The sequence below is a fragment of the Wallemia ichthyophaga genome, assembly GCF_000400465.1.
Source record: "Wallemia ichthyophaga EXF-994 unplaced genomic scaffold scaffold11, whole genome shotgun sequence".
NCBI lineage: Eukaryota > Fungi > Basidiomycota > Wallemiomycetes > Wallemiales > Wallemiaceae > Wallemia > Wallemia ichthyophaga.
Genome location: NW_008806284.1, coordinates 21,648 through 38,799, shown reverse-complemented (window position 1 = coordinate 38,799; position 17,152 = coordinate 21,648). Strand labels below are relative to the sequence as shown.

Sequence of the window (17,152 nt, the reverse complement as noted above, 5' to 3'; positions counted from 1 at the left end):
TGATATTCCAAGCAGAGATATTTTACTAAGTATAATGCCTTTAAGTGAGATATTACAACTATCAATCACTCAAATAGTATTATTGGAAGATATCGTTAACAATTACAATGAAAATGGATTCGATAAAATATTCTTTATTCTCCCAACAACCCATTCAATTGATAGGGTCATTAGGTGCATCTCCCAATCACCATATCAGAATCACTTATACCTCCTTGACTCCCTTTCAAAATCACTTGAATTTAAAATAATCAACAGTGGTGTTATACCAAAGCTAGTAACTCTCAAGGAAATCCCTTTGAACTACACTATAGTTGAATCACGGGCTTTCTCTACAAATCAACCCAGTGCATTTCACAGTTACTACTCACAACCAACCAACTACCCTTCAAGTGAATTACAAGTGGCCCTAACTGTTAAATCCCTTGAGAATATCCTACTCGCTCTAAACATCCACCCAATCATCTTATACCAGAATTCTATCAACGGTGTTGGCACCTATGCAACTCCAGTTACCTCAACGGGCAACTACCTCAACTCAAACCCTTCCCCTCCAATCCCAAAGAAATCCTCTTGGAAATCCTCCTTCTCTTCCTCTCAAAAGGGTTCTGGCGTGGCGAGAAGAGTTGCTGTGGCTCTGTCCAAACAACTAACCCAGATCAAGCGCGACAACCACGACTTTGGTCTGGCTAACTCAGCAACCAACCCTACCCTCCTCATCACTGATCGTACTCTAGACCTCGCGCTCCCCCTTCTCCATAACTTCTCCTACCAATCCCTCACAAACGATCTGCTCACACAACGCTCCCTTGACTCTTGTTCTATTCCACCCATTTTCTCCTACAAATCCAGCCAATCACAAGGTCTCACCAAGCAACACCCCTTATCCGACTACTCTGACTCTATCTGGTGTGATATCCGTCACCTTCACCTAAAAGATGCTATTGACAAAGTGGGTGAGTTAGCCCGTCAGGCAGAAAGAGCAGATCAGGACCTAAAGAATGCAAGTGGTTTGGATGGTCTGAGGGGTATGTTAGCTGGGTTGACAGATCACGCCGACATAAAAGACAAGGCGTACATCCACACCACTCTCTCCGACCAGCTTATGGGTGAGGTGAACAATCGCAACCTCATGCAAGTCTCAGACGTCGAGCAATGCTGCGCGACTGGTCTAACCGCCGATAATCGCACACCTCGCCATCTCATAGAACAGATGGTACCTCTCCTCGACCACCCCACTCTCCTCAACCGCGACAAAATTCGCATCATTGCTCTCTACATTCTCTTCAAAGATGGCGTCAGCGATGAGGATAAGAGGAGGCTCTACCAGCATGCTCGGTTGGCTCCAAATGACCACAAAGCCATCGATAACCTTGTCTATATAGGTGTGCGCGTCAACAAAAATGATAGCGAGCAGCAAGCATTCAGGCGATACAAATACAAGGGCAAGTCGGACGACGATGCGTACGATACGAGCAGATATATCCCCGCACTCAAAACCACCCTCACCGATCTAATACACGGCAAGCTCGACACGGGTGTCTTTAGCAGGCTGGATGGGGTGGAGGAGGGTGGTGGTGCTGATGCGTCAGGAGACTCTCTTAAACCACCTTCTGGTAATGGCAGTGGCAGCAGCAACCTCAGTCTACGCTCCTCAAATTCTCACTCACGGCCTCGCAACGCTCCTCACTCTCAATCCCACCCCGCTACTAGCTCTTCATCTCCCTCCTCACTCTCAACCACACCAGCGCCCTCCCAAGGCAGCCTGCGCTCAGCTCGCGCGACCTGGGCATCTGCCTCGCGTAGTGCGTCCTACGTGAGTGGAGGGGGCGGGAGTGGTAGTGTGGAAGGCAATACGAATGCCAACGCCAGCGTGAATGGAAATGGTGGATCAACCCGCGGTCTTACCCCAACACAAAACACACAACAAACCCGCAACAAAATTCTCGTTTACGTCTGTGGTGGTATGACATATAGCGAGGTGCAGAGTGTTTATGAGGTTTGTGAAACACACCAGCGGGATGTATTGATAGGTGGGTGAAGAGAGAGCGGTGTGCAGAGTGCAAAGTGCACAATGCATAATGCGTAATAGCACTTGAATACACACTCACACTCACACAGGATCTACCGACATACTAACCCCAACACGCTTCCTCGACAACGTGCGCAATCTCGACACGGGGTATGTGTATGGAGAGGGTGCGTCGTCGTTAGCTACTGCCAATGACGCGCAGAAGACATTCGCGGGTACTTCCACCGCCTTAAATAAACCTGACCGATATATGCACGACCCGCACTCGCAACTCTCGGATAAAAATAGACAGGAGACTCCTGATCTCTCCCCTGAACAGGCACAACATCGCTACTTGGCTAACCTCCAACAGGGTTACGATCGCAAGTATTGGAGTGATGAAGTTAAGCCTGCACTTCCACCCACCCCAGTCGACGATATAAACAAGGATAAGGCGAGACAGCCTGAGAAGAAAGATAAAGACAAGAAATCTGAGAAGAAAGACGACAAGAAACTCAGGAAAGAGCAGAAGGAAATTGATAAAGTCATGGCTAAGCAGCACGAAGCTGAGCGCAAGAAGGAGAAGAAGTGGGGGATGAAGGGGTGGTTCTGAGGGGTGCTTTTGTGTAATTTGCCTAGATCTATTACATATGCTCTTATCATGGTAGTGACAAACGATTATTACTTTGCTTTTAACAAGTGTGCGTATGGATATGTAAGTATATCCATCTATACATGTTCCGACACATGCAACTATCTGTGGGCCTCGCGCAAGAAGTTTGGGGTAAATGGGTGGTTCTGAGCAGCGCTTTTGCATAATAATCCATATTTTGTCCATTATATGAACTCTTAATATTATCATGGTAGTGGTATACAATTATTACTATGTGTTATGTATTGTGTCATGTGTGCATGTGTGCAAATGCACTTAACCACACACTCACCTACACACGCATCTATCTATCCTCCTCGCGCCCACTCACCCACAACCGATCGAGGTATTTATTCCTAATAAACTCGCCCACATCTATTGAAGTGGAGGAAGAAGGGGAGGGTATTTGGGCGGTTGGGAGTGTTGCTTCGTAAAGCTTATTGCCCACGACATTCCCAGTGCGTTCCGCAAGATCGATAAGCTCAGCAGACCACTCATCCAACTCGACGCTCTTAACTTTGGATATATGACTACCAAGCGACCTGTGCCAACCTGAGCACTGTATGCAGATGAACAGTACGATAGGTTGGCCATGCAGTGCATACACTGCCCAGAGCGGTGTTGGTGTTCGACAATCCGCGCAGTGTCTATTACACTCTTTGCGAGCTACGCGGTGAACTTTCTCGTAATTCTCGTCACTATCGCGCAGCTCTGACAGTTTCGCCAAGTCGTAAGCATGTGTGTTCTGCAAGTGCAGCTTGTTGGGAGGCGGTAGAGACGCTCTGGTTTTCGCGCGCAGAGCCATCTTCTCGACCTTTTCGCCAATACTCTCATCCACCGTGTCGTGCGGAGTGCCGAGCGTGGTGTGCAAGTTGGTGTTGGTGTCGATGCTCACCCCACTCATGTGCAGAGGCGTGTCGGAACAGTTGGACATGAGCAGCGGCTTGAGCTTGTTGAGGTGCTTGCTGGATAGCCCCCGATCGCCATCGCCTCCCTCACTATCGCTGTCTTTGGACGTCTCACTCGCCCTCCTCTTCCGCCGCCCTGGTTTCTTGTGGTTCGTGCGGTACTGTAGCACATTGAGCCATTCCTTGTAGCACGCGTGAGTGCTGCGTCTACCCTTCTCAACAATCCCCCTTACTCTCATCGTCGCTCGCTGAATATGCCTATCAATAGCACAAATACCACGCAATGATCAAATATGACCAAATATGTAAAATTTTATTCTTTTCTCTCCACTCAATTCTTCCAGGCTAGCGCTTTGATGGCCTCCACACTCAGCGCCCCCCTCACGCTGCTGTCTGCGATAGCTTCGAGTGCCCCGTTTGCGACTGTGTCGATATGCAGAGCATTTGTGTGGAGCAAGTTGAGAATGCTGTATGAGGATTGTGAGGATTGTGATGATTGTGATGATTGTGATGAGTGCATGTGCTGCGTGTGTTGGATGCTCTTTGCATTCGCCTCGCCGCACCTAGTCAGATGATTGAGTCCATCAATCAGCGTCGCTGGAATGGTCGACAGCGGTCTAGTGTGAGGATGGTACATGAGTCCCGGCCTGAGGCTCACCGCTCTAACACCGTCCAGTCCAGCAATCCACTCCTCCGCCTCCCTCTTAGTTGAAATGTACCGTGCCGGTATCAGCGGTCTGAATACATCAGCTGCCGAGACATAAACGAACGGGTTATCTACAGATGAGCCGCTTCTGGTCTTTTGAAACACTCCAGACACCGTCATAGCCGCGTCTCTATTCACCCGCTCGTACTGTCCCCCACTTAGCGGGTTTGGGGGCTGGTGCGAGTGCCACAGTGCATTCAGTGCACCCATAACTCCCCCCTTGTAGTCAGATTCGAGCAGTATACCCGGCGTGTGCACTACCGCATCGCTCTCCGCTATCACTTCCCGGTACGTTTCCGCGTCCAACACATGGCCGCGGTGCCACTCTACCTGTGTGTCCAGCTAGTTTAGCGTGCGTCGCACCTCTCGCACCGCTCACCCACCCTGCTCGTCCATTTCGGCGCGTGGCCTGACGGTGACGCATATGGCCGCCCAGATTGGCTCACGCTGCTCACTTGCCAACCGCGCCCGACCGCGGCTTTCGTTATCGCTGAGCCCAGGAATCCGTTTCCGCCGATTATCGCTAGACGCATGGTTGTATGACGGCAACAAGGTGTGTTGGATTAGATGTATAAATAATACAAAATATTCGTGGCGTTGTAGTCGCTGATGGTGTTTCATTCACCGAGAGACCTAGCGTCTTCTTGTGGGCAATTCATATGCATATCCATATTGTTCTTGTTATTCTCACTCACACTCACGCTCATGCACCCACTCATCCACTCGCCACCCTCTAATCGGCGACATGGCCAGCACAGCACAGCATCGTTTCAGTGGGTACGTTCAGGAACCAGCCTCAAGAAAAGCAATAGAAGCACAAGGAAAAGCGCAAACACCAGCCACGCATTGTCACCTGCCAGCTGCCACTTGCACCTGCCAGCTGCCAGCTGCCGCGCACATACCCTGTCTTTTATGCACAGAACTTTGTCCGCCGAAATTTAAATAGAATGGCTGTGCAGGGGCTTCTTGCAGTGTAACAACCAACACAAGCAACTCTTATACAAGGACTATGCAAATCACAGCTCTTCTCTCTACAGCCCTTCTCCTCACTGGTGTTCTTGCTCAGGGTAAGTGGGCTTGTTGCGCACAGGCACAGACAACTAATTTGCACTTGCAGACGGCAGCAACACCGGCTCCGCAGACACGGACGCCTCAGCAGACACGGACGCCACGGATACAGTCACCCCATCGCACAACGACCAGCTGAGCAACTGCTACGACAACTCGTGCTCGAATTTCCGTCAATCAGACCTCGATTGCCACGACAGCGCGAATGGCAACACTACCGAATACTACTCGTGTGTGTATCCCGAAATGGTGCACACACTCAACAGCAACGACGAATGTGTCGACTGTTTGAGCAACGGCGGTTTCAACCTTTCGGCCCAAGCGCAAGTCTACGGTAAAGCTTTCGCCAACTTCAGCCCATCGCAGGCTAGCTCGTTCAGCGAGAACTACACTCCATCTTCTTCGTCAACTGCCTCGCCTAGCCCTACTAACCCTAACAATAATAACGATGGCGACGGCGACAACACCGACGACGACGATAGCTCAGCTACTCACACCGGCGTCGCTACTGCTGCCGCTGCTCTCCTCCTCACTGCCGTCGGATGCCTCATCTAGACGCTGCTGCTGCTTTGGCCAATTCCAACCAGGACCTCTTCCGCCTTTTCTTAGATCTACAACTGGACTATTACTATTACTCTCTCAACTTGATTAATTTCATCTCTCTGCAAATTTCTTACTCTAATAAACAACCAGCAGCTAAATTATAGCATTTGTAACGTCATTCAAACAAGCATTTCATATCTCCACCTCATTCAGCTGACTGTCAGTCTTGGTAACATGAATGCATAAGTCATAGCCAATAGTCTACACTACGCCGGGAATAGCTGAGACGTGTCTACGCCGCTCCACACGACGCTCTGAATAAAGTGAACGAGGCGATTATCAGTGTTTAGGAACCAAGTAGCGCCTTCGAATGTGTTGTATGCGACGAACATGGCTCTCTCATCTACCCCCGACACCGTCCTGAGCGACTCAACGGAGCTTGTCGTCGACGGCAGTATCCACGCACCGCCAATCATCCCACACAGGAATACTATGGTGGAGTATATAGGTATAACGTTTGGTTTTCTACTTGATATTTTGAATATGGCGTATAATTTACTCCATATAGTTTTCCCTTTCGTTTCTTTTTCATTATCGGCACGTTTGCTTCCATCGTTAATTTCCGCTTGACTGTCCACTTCCGTCTGCGTATCGACACCCCGACTATTTACAGATACTTGCACTCCGCGGCTACACACCTTGCGTACGTCGTCAACATACTCAAATCCAGCCTGGCCCTGGGAGTACGGCGGAGGTGATTCGATGGCAGGTTCTGCGTCTGCCTGTGCTTCTTCCAAGCCATGATGCTCTGCGGTACCGCCCTCCTTCGAGCCAACTCCAACGGCCACTTCCACACTTGGTTTCACTTTCCTTCTTCGCGTAGTAACGATAGTTTCAATCTCGCCCTCGCCCAATTCATGCCGAGTGCGAGCGTTAGTGGGGTTTTGATTATCATGCTCGCCGTCTTCTGTTAACTGCCGCGCTAGCTCTTTGCCAAGATTACGCGACACACTGCCGAGCTGTCCACCCGTCTCGTCTGCCCCTCCACTTCCACTCCCGTTGTAGGCGAGTTGATGGCTGAGATCACCGCGCAGTCTGTCTATTGTTTCCTGCGAAGGGTGTGTTAGTATGGAGTATGTCGTGCACAGAACACCCACTTTCAATCCGAGATTCTCAGTCTTTTGCACCTCCAGCACGCGCTCCGATTTCCTCGCCACATCGAGATGTGTTTTGATGCGCTGGAGTGCATCATCGTACCCCTTCCGCTCATTCTCCCACTGGTCAGTGTAAGAAAGGAAAAAACTCGAATGATCAAGCACCCACTTTGCCCATTTCATGCTCGTATTTGTCAGCCCTGCTACGCGCTTCGCGAACATCCCTGTCCTTATCGCGGAGGCTATCTCGGAGGGAATCGATTTCATCTGGATGGCGTGATTAACACTCACTATGCACACTGCAGGCTTCACCCACCATTCACATCCCCCAATTGGCTCTGCAGACTACTAGCCTGGATACGCGCGGACTCAGCCTGACGCTGGTATGTTGCAATATCATGCTCGAGCTTGTTGATAGTGAACATGTTCTGGCGGTCCTTTGCTCGCAAATCTTTCTCATCGCGCACGAGTGCTTCCAGCTTGGCATCATTCTGGGAGTGCGTTAGACACTTTTAAACCCACATCACCACACGACCTACCTCCTTGAGCTGGTCTTCCATGATGGATATATAGTCTTCGTTCTGACTGGTCGTCTGCGTGTACGAACGTTCAGCTTCCTTGAGCCTTTTCTCGAGATCCGCGTTACGTTTCTCGAGATCCTTGATCTGGTTCTGGGTGTGTATCAGAGCGTCCTGAGGAAGTGAGTCAGTTGCCTCATATTGACCTAAAACAACCTACATTCGATAAGGCGTTGTTAGAGGGTGCATTCGACAGCATCAGCCCGTCAAACCCGCTTAGATTTTCCTTGTTGTCGATATTTGGTGTCTGGGGCGGCGAGCTGGTTGGAGAGTGCAGAGCGAAATCGTTATCATTGTCAGACGAGTAGTAGTCACTGGTATCGGTATAGCTCGAGTTGGATCTGACGAATTTACGCGCTGGTTTCGGTCTTTTGAATTTGTTGGTGCGACTAATTTTTGGGGTAACGCCGTCCTTAGCCTTATCTTTAGTGACAGGACTATCACCCATATTCTGTATAAAGCTTATTTCGTCGAGAGGCTCCTCATCGAGCAGGCTGTCTTGTTTTGGCGAGGACACGAGAAGAGAGTCGATAAGAGAAAGCAAACCATCGAGGCTGACATATGTCGCGTTGAGTCTGTCTGTGCTGGCAAAGTGCTTCACATTCTCAAGCGTCTCTTTGGTGATAAAGTTGGAGAGGTGGCCGTCTCGAGCGAGATTGGAGATGATATCTGGGAGCTGGCTAGCGGGGATGCCGTCATCGGTGAGGATGCCTTGTACGCTATCAGTGACTATGTTGTGTATATCGTCCTGTTTGCTGCGATTAGACGCGTGTATAACGCCCATATCCATATCACCCACCATAGCCATTGCATAATACAGTTGATCGTCAAGCAGAAAGAGAGAAGGCGGAGGTTTATGGGAGATACAAATTAATTTTTAATAAATATTCTGGGCCTGCTTAGCTTGGTGGTGGACGCATACCGCCGAAGCTGTTTGCTGTGTTAGTATGGATTGTTTTGGTGGTTTAGATAGCTCACCCAGGAGGCGGTGTTGGAAATCCAGGCATTGAAGGAGCACCAGGGAATCTAAGTCATCGTTATTAACTTTGAATCAACTCAAAATTCGCGCAAAACTCACCCCGGTGGTGGTCTGAATCCAGGCGCAGGTCCCGGGAACCCAGGAGGTGGAGGACCACCAGCATATGGCATTGGACGAGCCTGGAAAGCGGGTGGGGCAGCTCCCATACCTGCACCCAGTGGCATTCCTCTGCCTGCTGGAGCACCGAGCCCAGGACCAGCAGAAATTGGTTCCTCATCCTTAACTGGTGGTGGACCTTCGACGGATATTGAAATGATAGTCTCTCCACGCAGCACAATTAGTCCAAGCGCTCTCTTCATTTCTTTGGGAATGTCGCCCTGGTTTGAAGGACCTTTGAGCCTTCTAAACTCGATAGAATCAACGAGAACCAAATTCATATGCCTATCGAATGCCAACATTTGTCCAATTATCTGACGAGTGTCGTTAAGCGTCACTCTCAGTCTGTAGTTGATCAGCGTCAGCATTCGTGAGTTCTTTGGCTTTGGAGGTGGCTGTGGTTTGGTGAGCTTAGATATATATATCGCAGTATATCACCTAATAGCTCACCATATTAAATAATTATCTCAAGTATCCTCGTCGTTACTCACCAAGAGGCGCTTCATTTACAACGATCAAGTGTTTGGAAATGCAAGTCTGAAAATACTCAAGATTACTAGGTCTTTGCTTATATACCTCTAGGACATTCCTCAAGAGCATCACCCTTTCTTCCGTCTCTTTTAGCCTCGGCATTCTCTTCATATGCCTCACCCAGGACCTGAAACTTCTGGTGGACACCCAAAACAAATTCAACGCAGACAACTCCATTGGATTCTACACCACATTCAACCACAGCCCACAGGCTGTCAAGGTGTTCATGAACACGCTCTTTGTCCTTGGTCTGTCTTCTCAGCTGATAAACACCTTCATCTACAGGCGGTACAAGCTGGAATTGGCCAGCTTGTTAGTGCTTCTTCTTCCTGCATTGAACTACTTGAGTATAAACATACACCAGATTCAACAATTTAGCCAACACATACCATACACCCTCAAAACACAAGCTGCTTACAACATTGCAAGCTCGAATCTGACGTCGATAGCAACATTATCAGTCTATCTACTCTTACAATCACTTTACATCTTGTACTAATTAATGTCGTTACCCAATGATCTAAAAAATTCGTTATAAGCGTGGTCAACGTCGAACAGCATCTGTGGCGGGTTTGAGTTGGGATTAAGAGTTTAAATAGACACTCACCTGCCGTGACTGCTCATCTGTAATCTCATCAGCTGCTTTCATCTTGTTGAGGCTGATCAACCTGCAAATTTGTTTACATTGTGAGACATTCGACATACGACATGACCTAAAAATCGAAACACTCACCAGCCAACGAGTTTCGGCCTACCTTCCCACTCTGCCGAGCCTTTGAAGCGGGAATACACGCTCATGAGGTCTGTTAGCATGGGATGGAGCTGGTCTTTAGCACGCAGGTTGAGTCTGAGAGCATCCATAAACGTAATGAAGCACTTTGGGGTGTTAGATGGGGTTTAATAGCTAACATAAAGATTAAAATCACCTGAGTCGTTTCAGCTACCCATTTACCAGTCTCGACGCCCTCCTCCGCCGAGTGTTCGACAGTAGCAGGCACACCGACATGCAGGCGATGAGCAGCGGCAGGGCAATCCATCTGAAAGGTCAAATTGAGTATAAAACTTAAAAAACACCCCACACTCACATTATACTGCGCCATGAATTCATCAACAGATCCGGCAATATCCCCAGCTACCAACTTCAATATGGTTTTGAACTGCGCAAGTAGCTTCACGCAAGCAGGAGCGTACTGCGATTGCGTTATAGAATCCCTCACATACGCTCTCTCCAAATAGTCGAGCGAGTGTATGATGCCGAATAGCGTGGCGAGGTTCTCAAATCTATCGCGCTCGGCGGTGTTGGAGTAGAGTCTAACTTCCTGGAATTGCGTCCGTCAATCGCCAGCCGAGTGGGTCAAGTTAATTTTATTTACATCATAAAGGTTCATTGGCAAGTCCAAGTGTCATCATCCACGCAACGCACATCCACTGACGAGACATGGGAAAATCACAGGGATCAGCATTATACCAGAAAGCAGAGAAAAAGGCAAACCAATCAGGTGGATTGTTTAGCTGGGGCGCTAGTGCTAACAGGGAGCGCAAGCAGGATGCAGCAGATATGTTCAGAGATGCAGCGAATAAGTTCAAAATCGACCAGATGTTCAAGGAGGCTGGTGAAGCCTTTGTCAGGGCTGGAGAATGCGCCATAAAAGCAGACGAGAGGAATGAAGCTAACCAGCATTTCTGGGAGGCAGGCAAGGCATATAAGCAATCAAATCCAGAGCGTGTGTAGTGTTTGTCTTTTAAATCGTCCTAATTAACCTCCTATCAGTCGCCGTAGACGCCTACCAGAGAGCAGTGAATGGACTGCTCGAATCAGGCAGATTCAGACAAGCTGCTGACAGAATGAAAGAGATCGCCTCGATACATCTCACAGAGCAGGGCGATCTCACACTGGCTCTGGAATCCTACGAGAAATCCGCGCAGTGGTACGAACAGGAGGATGCAAAGGCAACAGCAAGCGCGTGTTACAAAGACGTCGCAGATATCGCAGCACAACTCGAGCAGTACAAACGCGCTATTAGTAACTACGATAAGGTGATTAAACAGTCACTCGAATCACCCCTCACCAGATTCAGCGTGAAGGATTACTTCTTCAAGGCTGGGCTTTGTTGGCTCGCTGCGGGTGATATTGTTGATGCGGGACGCGCTATTGCGGAATACACCCAAATGGATCCCTCCTTCCAGCAGTCGCGCGAATATAAATTCTTATCAGGCGCTATTGACGCCATCGAGCAGGGCGATCAGGAGCAGTACACGGGACTAGTTGTGGATTACGACAAGATGACTAAATTGGATAACTGGAAGACGACGATAATGCTCAAGATAAAGAGATCGATCGATGAAGAGCCTGGACTGACCTGATGTGTTGATGTCTTTATTTCTTGTATGTCTACCGTCATGTCATCGACAACTCCGATAAATGAAAACTTGTTCGATTTTTTGATAATTGGAACGGGTTATACGCAGTCTTTGCTTTCTAGGTGTGTGGGGGTTAGCTGGTGGACGCACTGAGCTCACGACGATGACGACATCAGTGCACTCGCTTCTTCTGGCTACAAGTGCTTGCATGTCGATAAGAACGATTACTATGGGGGTAGCTGGGCCACGCTTCCTCTATCCTCCTTCACAGCACCTTCACAAATCAACAAAGTCGACAATCCACACAAGTTCCTGATCAGTCTGCACCCCAGTGTGCTTCTTACGCAGAGAAACGCACCAACGCAGCTGCAGAACATTCTCAAATCGTCGATATTCAATTACCTCGAATTCAAACTTGTTGATGGATTGGTGTACAACGCCAGCGGGCAGTTTACCCAGATACCTAAATCGAAGCAGGAAGTCTTTCGAAGTGATATTAACGTGCGAGAGAAGCGTATGTTGATGAAATTCCTCCAGTCGGTGTCTAATGGGGACTACAAAAGCGGGGCGAATGTGAAACTGAGTGAGTTTGATGCAGGAATACCAACCAAGCTATTTCACTCGCTTGTGTTCTCATTCGGGATGGCTATCTCGCTGTTTGAGCCATCTCACCAGGTACTCGATCGCATTGCTTCGTATCTGCATGCTCATGGCGCTTACGGACCGTCGAGCTTCCTCTACGCGCAGTATGGGGGTGTTGGCGACATAATACAGGGATACTGCAGGTGAGCGGGGAGTGTTATTGTTGATTTACCCAGCACAACTCACCACCAAATGCAGATCGAGCGCTGTACGCGGCACTACATTCATTCTCAACCACGACATCGAGGATGTGGTAGAATGTGATGGGCGATACAACATACGAATGAGTGGTATAGATGGGGTGTTCAATGCGGGCTGTGTGATAGGCCACACGCCCACACTCACCCCATTCGGTATATCAACAAACGAGAAGCGTCGGAATGAGCTGGGGAGGGTAGTGATGGTGCTGAGTAACCCGCCAACCCTCAACCCGCTCCCTGAATCACCCATCATCGTCTACGAGCCAGGTATTGCCTTCGCTAATGCTGTTCAGGCGCATTATGAGGGTGCTAGCGCGGGAGTGTGTCCTGTGGGGTATTATATGGTTTATCTAGTGGTAAATCTGGTGGGCAACGAGCGTGGAAGACTTGAGGATCTCTTTCGACCATATATCACCAGCCTCATCGAGACAGAAGACGATATTGCGTTTATGTCAATATACACCGAGGAGGAGGTGGAGTATGAGGATGTGGATGCAGACAAGGACAATATACACACCGTCAGCACGCCAATCACAGTCACAGCGCCATTTATCCAGCCTTCCGAGTGTGCGGTGGAGGAAGCGATGCGTATCTACCAGGCGGCTACGGGGAAGGCAGAAATGTTCGCGGAGGAGGATTGATATTGGGAAATACAATCTTTGCCAAGCTATATATGTATAAAATGTATTAAAATTGCAATTTACGCCGTCTTCCCTCTTGATTCGCTGCTATCGACGAAACCCACCAAATGAGCACAGCGGATGGTAGAAACATACCAGTAATACTGCATTCAATCTCCAATGAGCACAAGATCCCAGAGGAGATGTACATGATACCGAGCACCTGGAAGCGTTTCCAGCTATCGCAGCTGATCAACAACCTCCTCGAGAATGTATCTGCCGTGCCATTTGATTTCTTTATAGGCGAGGACAGCGCTGGGGGAAAGCTAACGAGTGTCCTTAGCAACCACAGCAATGGCGTGGGTGGATCGGTGGATATGCCGTGTACAAATTTACTAACAACACAACACAGGAAGAAACGCTACACCTCTCGTACGTACCGTCGATCCTCCCACCGAAGCACCTCAGCACGTACGAGCACGACGACTGGGTGTCGAGTGTCTCTATAAACCGCACAGCGCACAACGAGCACAAGTTCCTGACGACGAGCTACGACGGTGTTGCGAGTGTGTGGAACAGCCGCAGCGAGAAGACAGTGGAGCTTCTCGGCCACGTGGGGCCGGTGCTAGCGGGCGAATGGGTAGGCAATGCAGTGGTGACAGGTGGACGTGACTGCACGGTGCGGATGTGGGATATAGACGCAGGCAAGCCGTCGCAGACGCTGCAATGCACCGCGCACGCTGCGCCGGTGTCTGCACTCGCAGTCGCTCCACCGCTCCTCCCCAGCGAGCCACACACCCTGCTCAGCAGCGACTGGGATGGGTTGGTGTGTCTGTGGGACACGCGCACGCCCTCGGCGCACGAGGTGGACGCCGATCCAGAAGAGCCCGTCAAGAAGAGGAGGAAGAGCAAGCCGGCAGCCGTGGAAGCCGTGCGTAAAGCCCCGATACACCGTCTGCGCGGTCACACGGGAGCTGTTAATGGCGTGTCTTTCGCCAAGGAGGACCAGACGCGCGCATACTCGGCTGGTGCTGACCATACTCTCCGACTGTGGGATGTCGGCGTCGGGCTGGAGAGCGACTCTCGCGTAGCTGCCAGCGCTTTGCGCTGTGTTGACTCACTTAATCTCCATGGCGTGGCGGTGAGTGGACACGTCGATAGGAGTGTGTGTGTATGGGATACGCGTAGCAGCAGCACCAGCAACGTAGCCCAGAAACTCTGGGGCCATGGGAGTGTCGTCGAGAGCGTCGCCTCTCATCCTCACTCGCCTCACCACTTGGCTAGTGCTGCCCTCGATGGAAATGTCAAGCTTTGGGATGTGAGATCACCAAAACAGGCACTCTTCACCGTCGTTAGGAATCCAGCAAATGGGAAGACAGAAAAGCAGAACAAGATACTGGGCGTGGATTGGGATGGCGGTCTACTCGCTAGTGGTGGAGAAGATTGTGCAATGCAGCTCCACGAAGCTAGGGCGTAAAGGGTTAAACTGGCTAGTTAGAAAAGCAAGACTCATGTAATAGAAAACTAAGTTATTTGGAAGATGATTGAATTTTCACCATAATTTTCATTCCCAACTGTAACTCGTAATCACAAACATCCATGACATACAAATACACCGAGCCAACCAAGAGAATCGTATTGGATGAGCACCTCGAGCTATTCAAGCAAAGCGATACATTCAACGCCCTGCTCGAGTACATTGACAGACTCAACGGGGCTGTGGTCGACGTGAAGCTGACTGATGAGGTGCACATATCTGCTGGAGTGTACAAAGTGCTCAGTGTGCTGGATAGAGTGGATGCTATCACAGAACAGTCCCCGCCTATCGACAACAAGCAGTCACGCTTCGGTAATCCTGGATTCCGTGATTTTCTCGATAGAGTAGTGGAGGTGGGTGGATTACTAGCGTGGTTTATGCCTCTTATGACACCCATTTACAGGCCAGTCCATCGCTGCACAAAGCTTTAGATATACCCAGCGAGGCTATACCAGAAGTCTCCACCTATTTCAATGAATCTTGGGGTAATAGACAGCGCATCGACTATGGCAGTGGTATGGAGCTCAACTTTATATGCTGGCTTATCTGCTTGGATCGTTTAGGTGTCTTCGGTCCTGGCGATGAGGCTGCTTTGGTACTTAGAGTGTTTTGGAGATATATCACAATCATGCGCAAACTGCAATCAACATTCTGGTTAGAACCAGCTGGCAGTCATGGTGTTTGGGGGTTAGATGATTACCATTTCCTCCCTTTCCTCTGGGGTGCTGGTCAGCTCAGTGCGCACAAATACCTACGTCCAAAGAGCATACACGATCCGGAAGTTATGTTCGAAATGGCAGATGAGTATATGTATCTCAGCTGTATTAAATTCATCAACTCTATCAAAACGGCTTCTTTGAGATGGCATTCGCCCATGTTGGACGATATCAGCGCAGTTAAAACATGGAAAAAGGTAAATGAGGGAATGTTCAAAATGTTTAGAGCAGAAGTGTTGAGCAAGTTGCCAATTGTGCAGCATTTTATGTTTGGAAGTATTTTGCAGGCACCTGAAGGTGTTCCGGTGCATGCAGAGGAGGTAGACGGATGTGGACATACACATACACACACACAAAAAGCAGGAACAGTCGATCGCACACAACATCATGGAGGATTTGGAAGTGACTGTTGTGGAATACCCGTGCCATCAGCATTCGGAGAAGCGGCAGCGGCGAGTAGCAAACCCAACAACTCGATACGTCGCATACCATTTGATTAGACGATAAATTATGAAGCCAGTACTAGAATGAAATGCATGCTATTTGAAACACTTGTACACCCATACCGCACCTACTTGAGTGGAACGAAACGTGAAGAGTTAGTGGCACCGATACCTGGACGACCGTGTCTGACAGGCTTGTAGGAGATGGAGAATTCACCCAAGTAGTGAGCAACCATTTCAGGCTTGATTTCGACAGTGTTGAAAACTTTACCGTTGTAAATGGCGACTTGGGAGCCAATCATTTCAGGGACGACGAGCATATCACGGAGGTGGGTCTTAACGACGGCAGGCTTCTCATTTGGAGGAGTCTCCTTCTTAGCCTTACGAAGCTTCTTGATGAGACCGAGAGGACCACGCTTAAGACCACGTTGGAAACGTCTACGAGCGCGGGCGTGAACGAGGTCCATGAACTTTTGAATGACATGTTAGCAAATGCCCTATAAACACACCATTCAACTAACCTCCTCATTCTTCAAGTCGAGAAGTTGTTCAAGTTCAACACCGCGGTATTGAAACTTGCGGAACGTACGGCGCTTCTTGAGCTCAGCAGCCTCAGCGGCGCTTGTTGTACCGTCAAACTCAGGAGCCATCACTGTTTCTCAACAAGGGATTCGAAAAATTATGAGTTGAGTGAATGAGCAGAGAAAATTACAAAATTTGGTGAGGGCGTGGGGGAGTGTGTGTTAGAATTAACGAGTATATAATAATAATATATTTTACAATATTTTTAGATTTTCGTTATTTTTTAAAATCTTCAGACTGCAAATAGGCAAACTCTGAGCGTCTTCTCCTTTCAAGACTTGGACCAGGTTCACCCTTTAAACAGTTTAAGTCGTTACAGTGAGCGAGATTTAAGTAATGATGTACACCACTCACACATTCCCAGATGAAGCTCGTCGCTGCCTACCTTTTGCTCACCGTCGGTGGAAACACCTCCCCATCAGCTGAGGACGTCAAGAAGCTCCTCTCAACTGTCGGTATCGAAGCTGATGACAGCCGCCTCAACAAGCTCATCGAGGAGGTTAACGGCAAGAACATCGAGGAGTTGATCGCTCAAGGTACCGAGAAGCTCGCTTCTGTTCCATCTGCTTCTGCTGCTGCTGCTCCTGCTGCAGGTGCCGCTCCAGCCGCCGCTGAGGAAGCACCAAAGAAGGTTCGTTGATACGATTCCTTGGAAGATTTTCGCTAACCACCTATATGTACAGGAAGAGCCTAAGGAAGAGTCTGACGACGACATGGGTCTCGGTCTCTTCGATTAGATTGATTCATTGTAACAATAAATTGATA

The 17,152-nt window shown here is 49.2% G+C and overlaps 12 protein-coding genes across 12 annotated transcripts; 7 read left to right on the top strand and 5 right to left on the bottom strand.

Annotated features, from left to right (window-relative positions):
- Positions 1–34: 34 nt before the first annotated feature.
- Positions 35–2,624, top strand: J056_000665 (Protein transport protein sec1; the record flags this gene model as incomplete). The annotated part of the gene is made up of 2 exons (XM_009270293.1): positions 35–2,033; positions 2,122–2,624. The coding sequence occupies 2 exons, from the start codon at positions 35–37 to the stop codon at positions 2,622–2,624; spliced, it is 2,502 nt and encodes an 833-aa protein (XP_009268568.1).
- Positions 2,625–2,967: 343 nt separating this feature from the next.
- J056_000664 (putative ADP-ribosylation factor GTPase-activating protein AGD15) lies at positions 2,968–3,810 on the bottom strand (the record flags this gene model as incomplete). Its single annotated transcript, XM_009270292.1, has 1 exon — positions 2,968–3,810. One exon carries the CDS (start codon positions 3,808–3,810, stop codon positions 2,968–2,970), a length of 843 nt encoding a protein of 280 aa, XP_009268567.1.
- Positions 3,811–3,902: 92 nt separating this feature from the next.
- On the bottom strand, positions 3,903–4,810 carry J056_000663 (uncharacterized protein; the record flags this gene model as incomplete). The annotated part of the gene is made up of 2 exons (XM_009270291.1): positions 3,903–4,607; positions 4,661–4,810. The coding sequence occupies 2 exons, from the start codon at positions 4,808–4,810 to the stop codon at positions 3,903–3,905; spliced, it is 855 nt and encodes a 284-aa protein (XP_009268566.1).
- A 476-nt stretch (positions 4,811–5,286) lies between these two features.
- Positions 5,287–5,900, top strand: J056_000662 (uncharacterized protein; the record flags this gene model as incomplete). The annotated part of the gene is made up of 2 exons (XM_009270290.1): positions 5,287–5,344; positions 5,395–5,900. The coding sequence occupies 2 exons, from the start codon at positions 5,287–5,289 to the stop codon at positions 5,898–5,900; spliced, it is 564 nt and encodes a 187-aa protein (XP_009268565.1).
- Positions 5,901–6,154: 254 nt separating this feature from the next.
- Positions 6,155–8,428, bottom strand: J056_000661 (uncharacterized protein; the record flags this gene model as incomplete). The annotated part of the gene is made up of 7 exons (XM_009270289.1): positions 6,155–6,997; positions 7,046–7,165; positions 7,212–7,309; positions 7,359–7,533; positions 7,582–7,734; positions 7,781–8,368; positions 8,420–8,428. The coding sequence occupies 7 exons, from the start codon at positions 8,426–8,428 to the stop codon at positions 6,155–6,157; spliced, it is 1,986 nt and encodes a 661-aa protein (XP_009268564.1).
- A 91-nt stretch (positions 8,429–8,519) lies between these two features.
- On the bottom strand, positions 8,520–10,674 carry J056_000660 (Vacuolar protein sorting-associated protein 28; the record flags this gene model as incomplete). The annotated part of the gene is made up of 8 exons (XM_009270288.1): positions 8,520–8,550; positions 8,599–8,646; positions 8,699–9,150; positions 9,894–9,954; positions 10,020–10,162; positions 10,213–10,323; positions 10,372–10,605; positions 10,660–10,674. 8 exons carry the CDS (start codon positions 10,672–10,674, stop codon positions 8,520–8,522), a joined length of 1,095 nt encoding a protein of 364 aa, XP_009268563.1.
- Positions 10,675–10,724: 50 nt separating this feature from the next.
- Positions 10,725–11,650, top strand: J056_000659 (Vesicular-fusion protein SEC17; the record flags this gene model as incomplete). Its single annotated transcript, XM_009270287.1, has 2 exons — positions 10,725–11,010; positions 11,058–11,650. The coding sequence occupies 2 exons, from the start codon at positions 10,725–10,727 to the stop codon at positions 11,648–11,650; spliced, it is 879 nt and encodes a 292-aa protein (XP_009268562.1).
- Positions 11,651–11,686: 36 nt separating this feature from the next.
- J056_000658 (Rab proteins geranylgeranyltransferase component A) lies at positions 11,687–13,130 on the top strand (the record flags this gene model as incomplete). Its single annotated transcript, XM_009270286.1, has 3 exons — positions 11,687–11,769; positions 11,824–12,432; positions 12,488–13,130. 3 exons carry the CDS (start codon positions 11,687–11,689, stop codon positions 13,128–13,130), a joined length of 1,335 nt encoding a protein of 444 aa, XP_009268561.1.
- Positions 13,131–13,237: 107 nt separating this feature from the next.
- Positions 13,238–14,586, top strand: J056_000657 (Ribosome biosis protein YTM1; the record flags this gene model as incomplete). Its single annotated transcript, XM_009270285.1, has 2 exons — positions 13,238–13,468; positions 13,522–14,586. 2 exons carry the CDS (start codon positions 13,238–13,240, stop codon positions 14,584–14,586), a joined length of 1,296 nt encoding a protein of 431 aa, XP_009268560.1.
- A 122-nt stretch (positions 14,587–14,708) lies between these two features.
- Positions 14,709–15,862, top strand: J056_000656 (Serine/threonine-protein phosphatase 2A activator 2; the record flags this gene model as incomplete). The annotated part of the gene is made up of 2 exons (XM_009270284.1): positions 14,709–14,999; positions 15,050–15,862. The coding sequence occupies 2 exons, from the start codon at positions 14,709–14,711 to the stop codon at positions 15,860–15,862; spliced, it is 1,104 nt and encodes a 367-aa protein (XP_009268559.1).
- A 71-nt stretch (positions 15,863–15,933) lies between these two features.
- Positions 15,934–16,455, bottom strand: J056_000655 (40S ribosomal protein S15; the record flags this gene model as incomplete). The annotated part of the gene is made up of 2 exons (XM_009270283.1): positions 15,934–16,275; positions 16,327–16,455. The coding sequence occupies 2 exons, from the start codon at positions 16,453–16,455 to the stop codon at positions 15,934–15,936; spliced, it is 471 nt and encodes a 156-aa protein (XP_009268558.1).
- A 296-nt stretch (positions 16,456–16,751) lies between these two features.
- J056_000654 (60S acidic ribosomal protein P2) lies at positions 16,752–17,124 on the top strand (the record flags this gene model as incomplete). Its single annotated transcript, XM_009270282.1, has 2 exons — positions 16,752–17,018; positions 17,071–17,124. The coding sequence occupies 2 exons, from the start codon at positions 16,752–16,754 to the stop codon at positions 17,122–17,124; spliced, it is 321 nt and encodes a 106-aa protein (XP_009268557.1).
- Between the last annotated feature and the right edge of the window lie 28 nt (positions 17,125–17,152).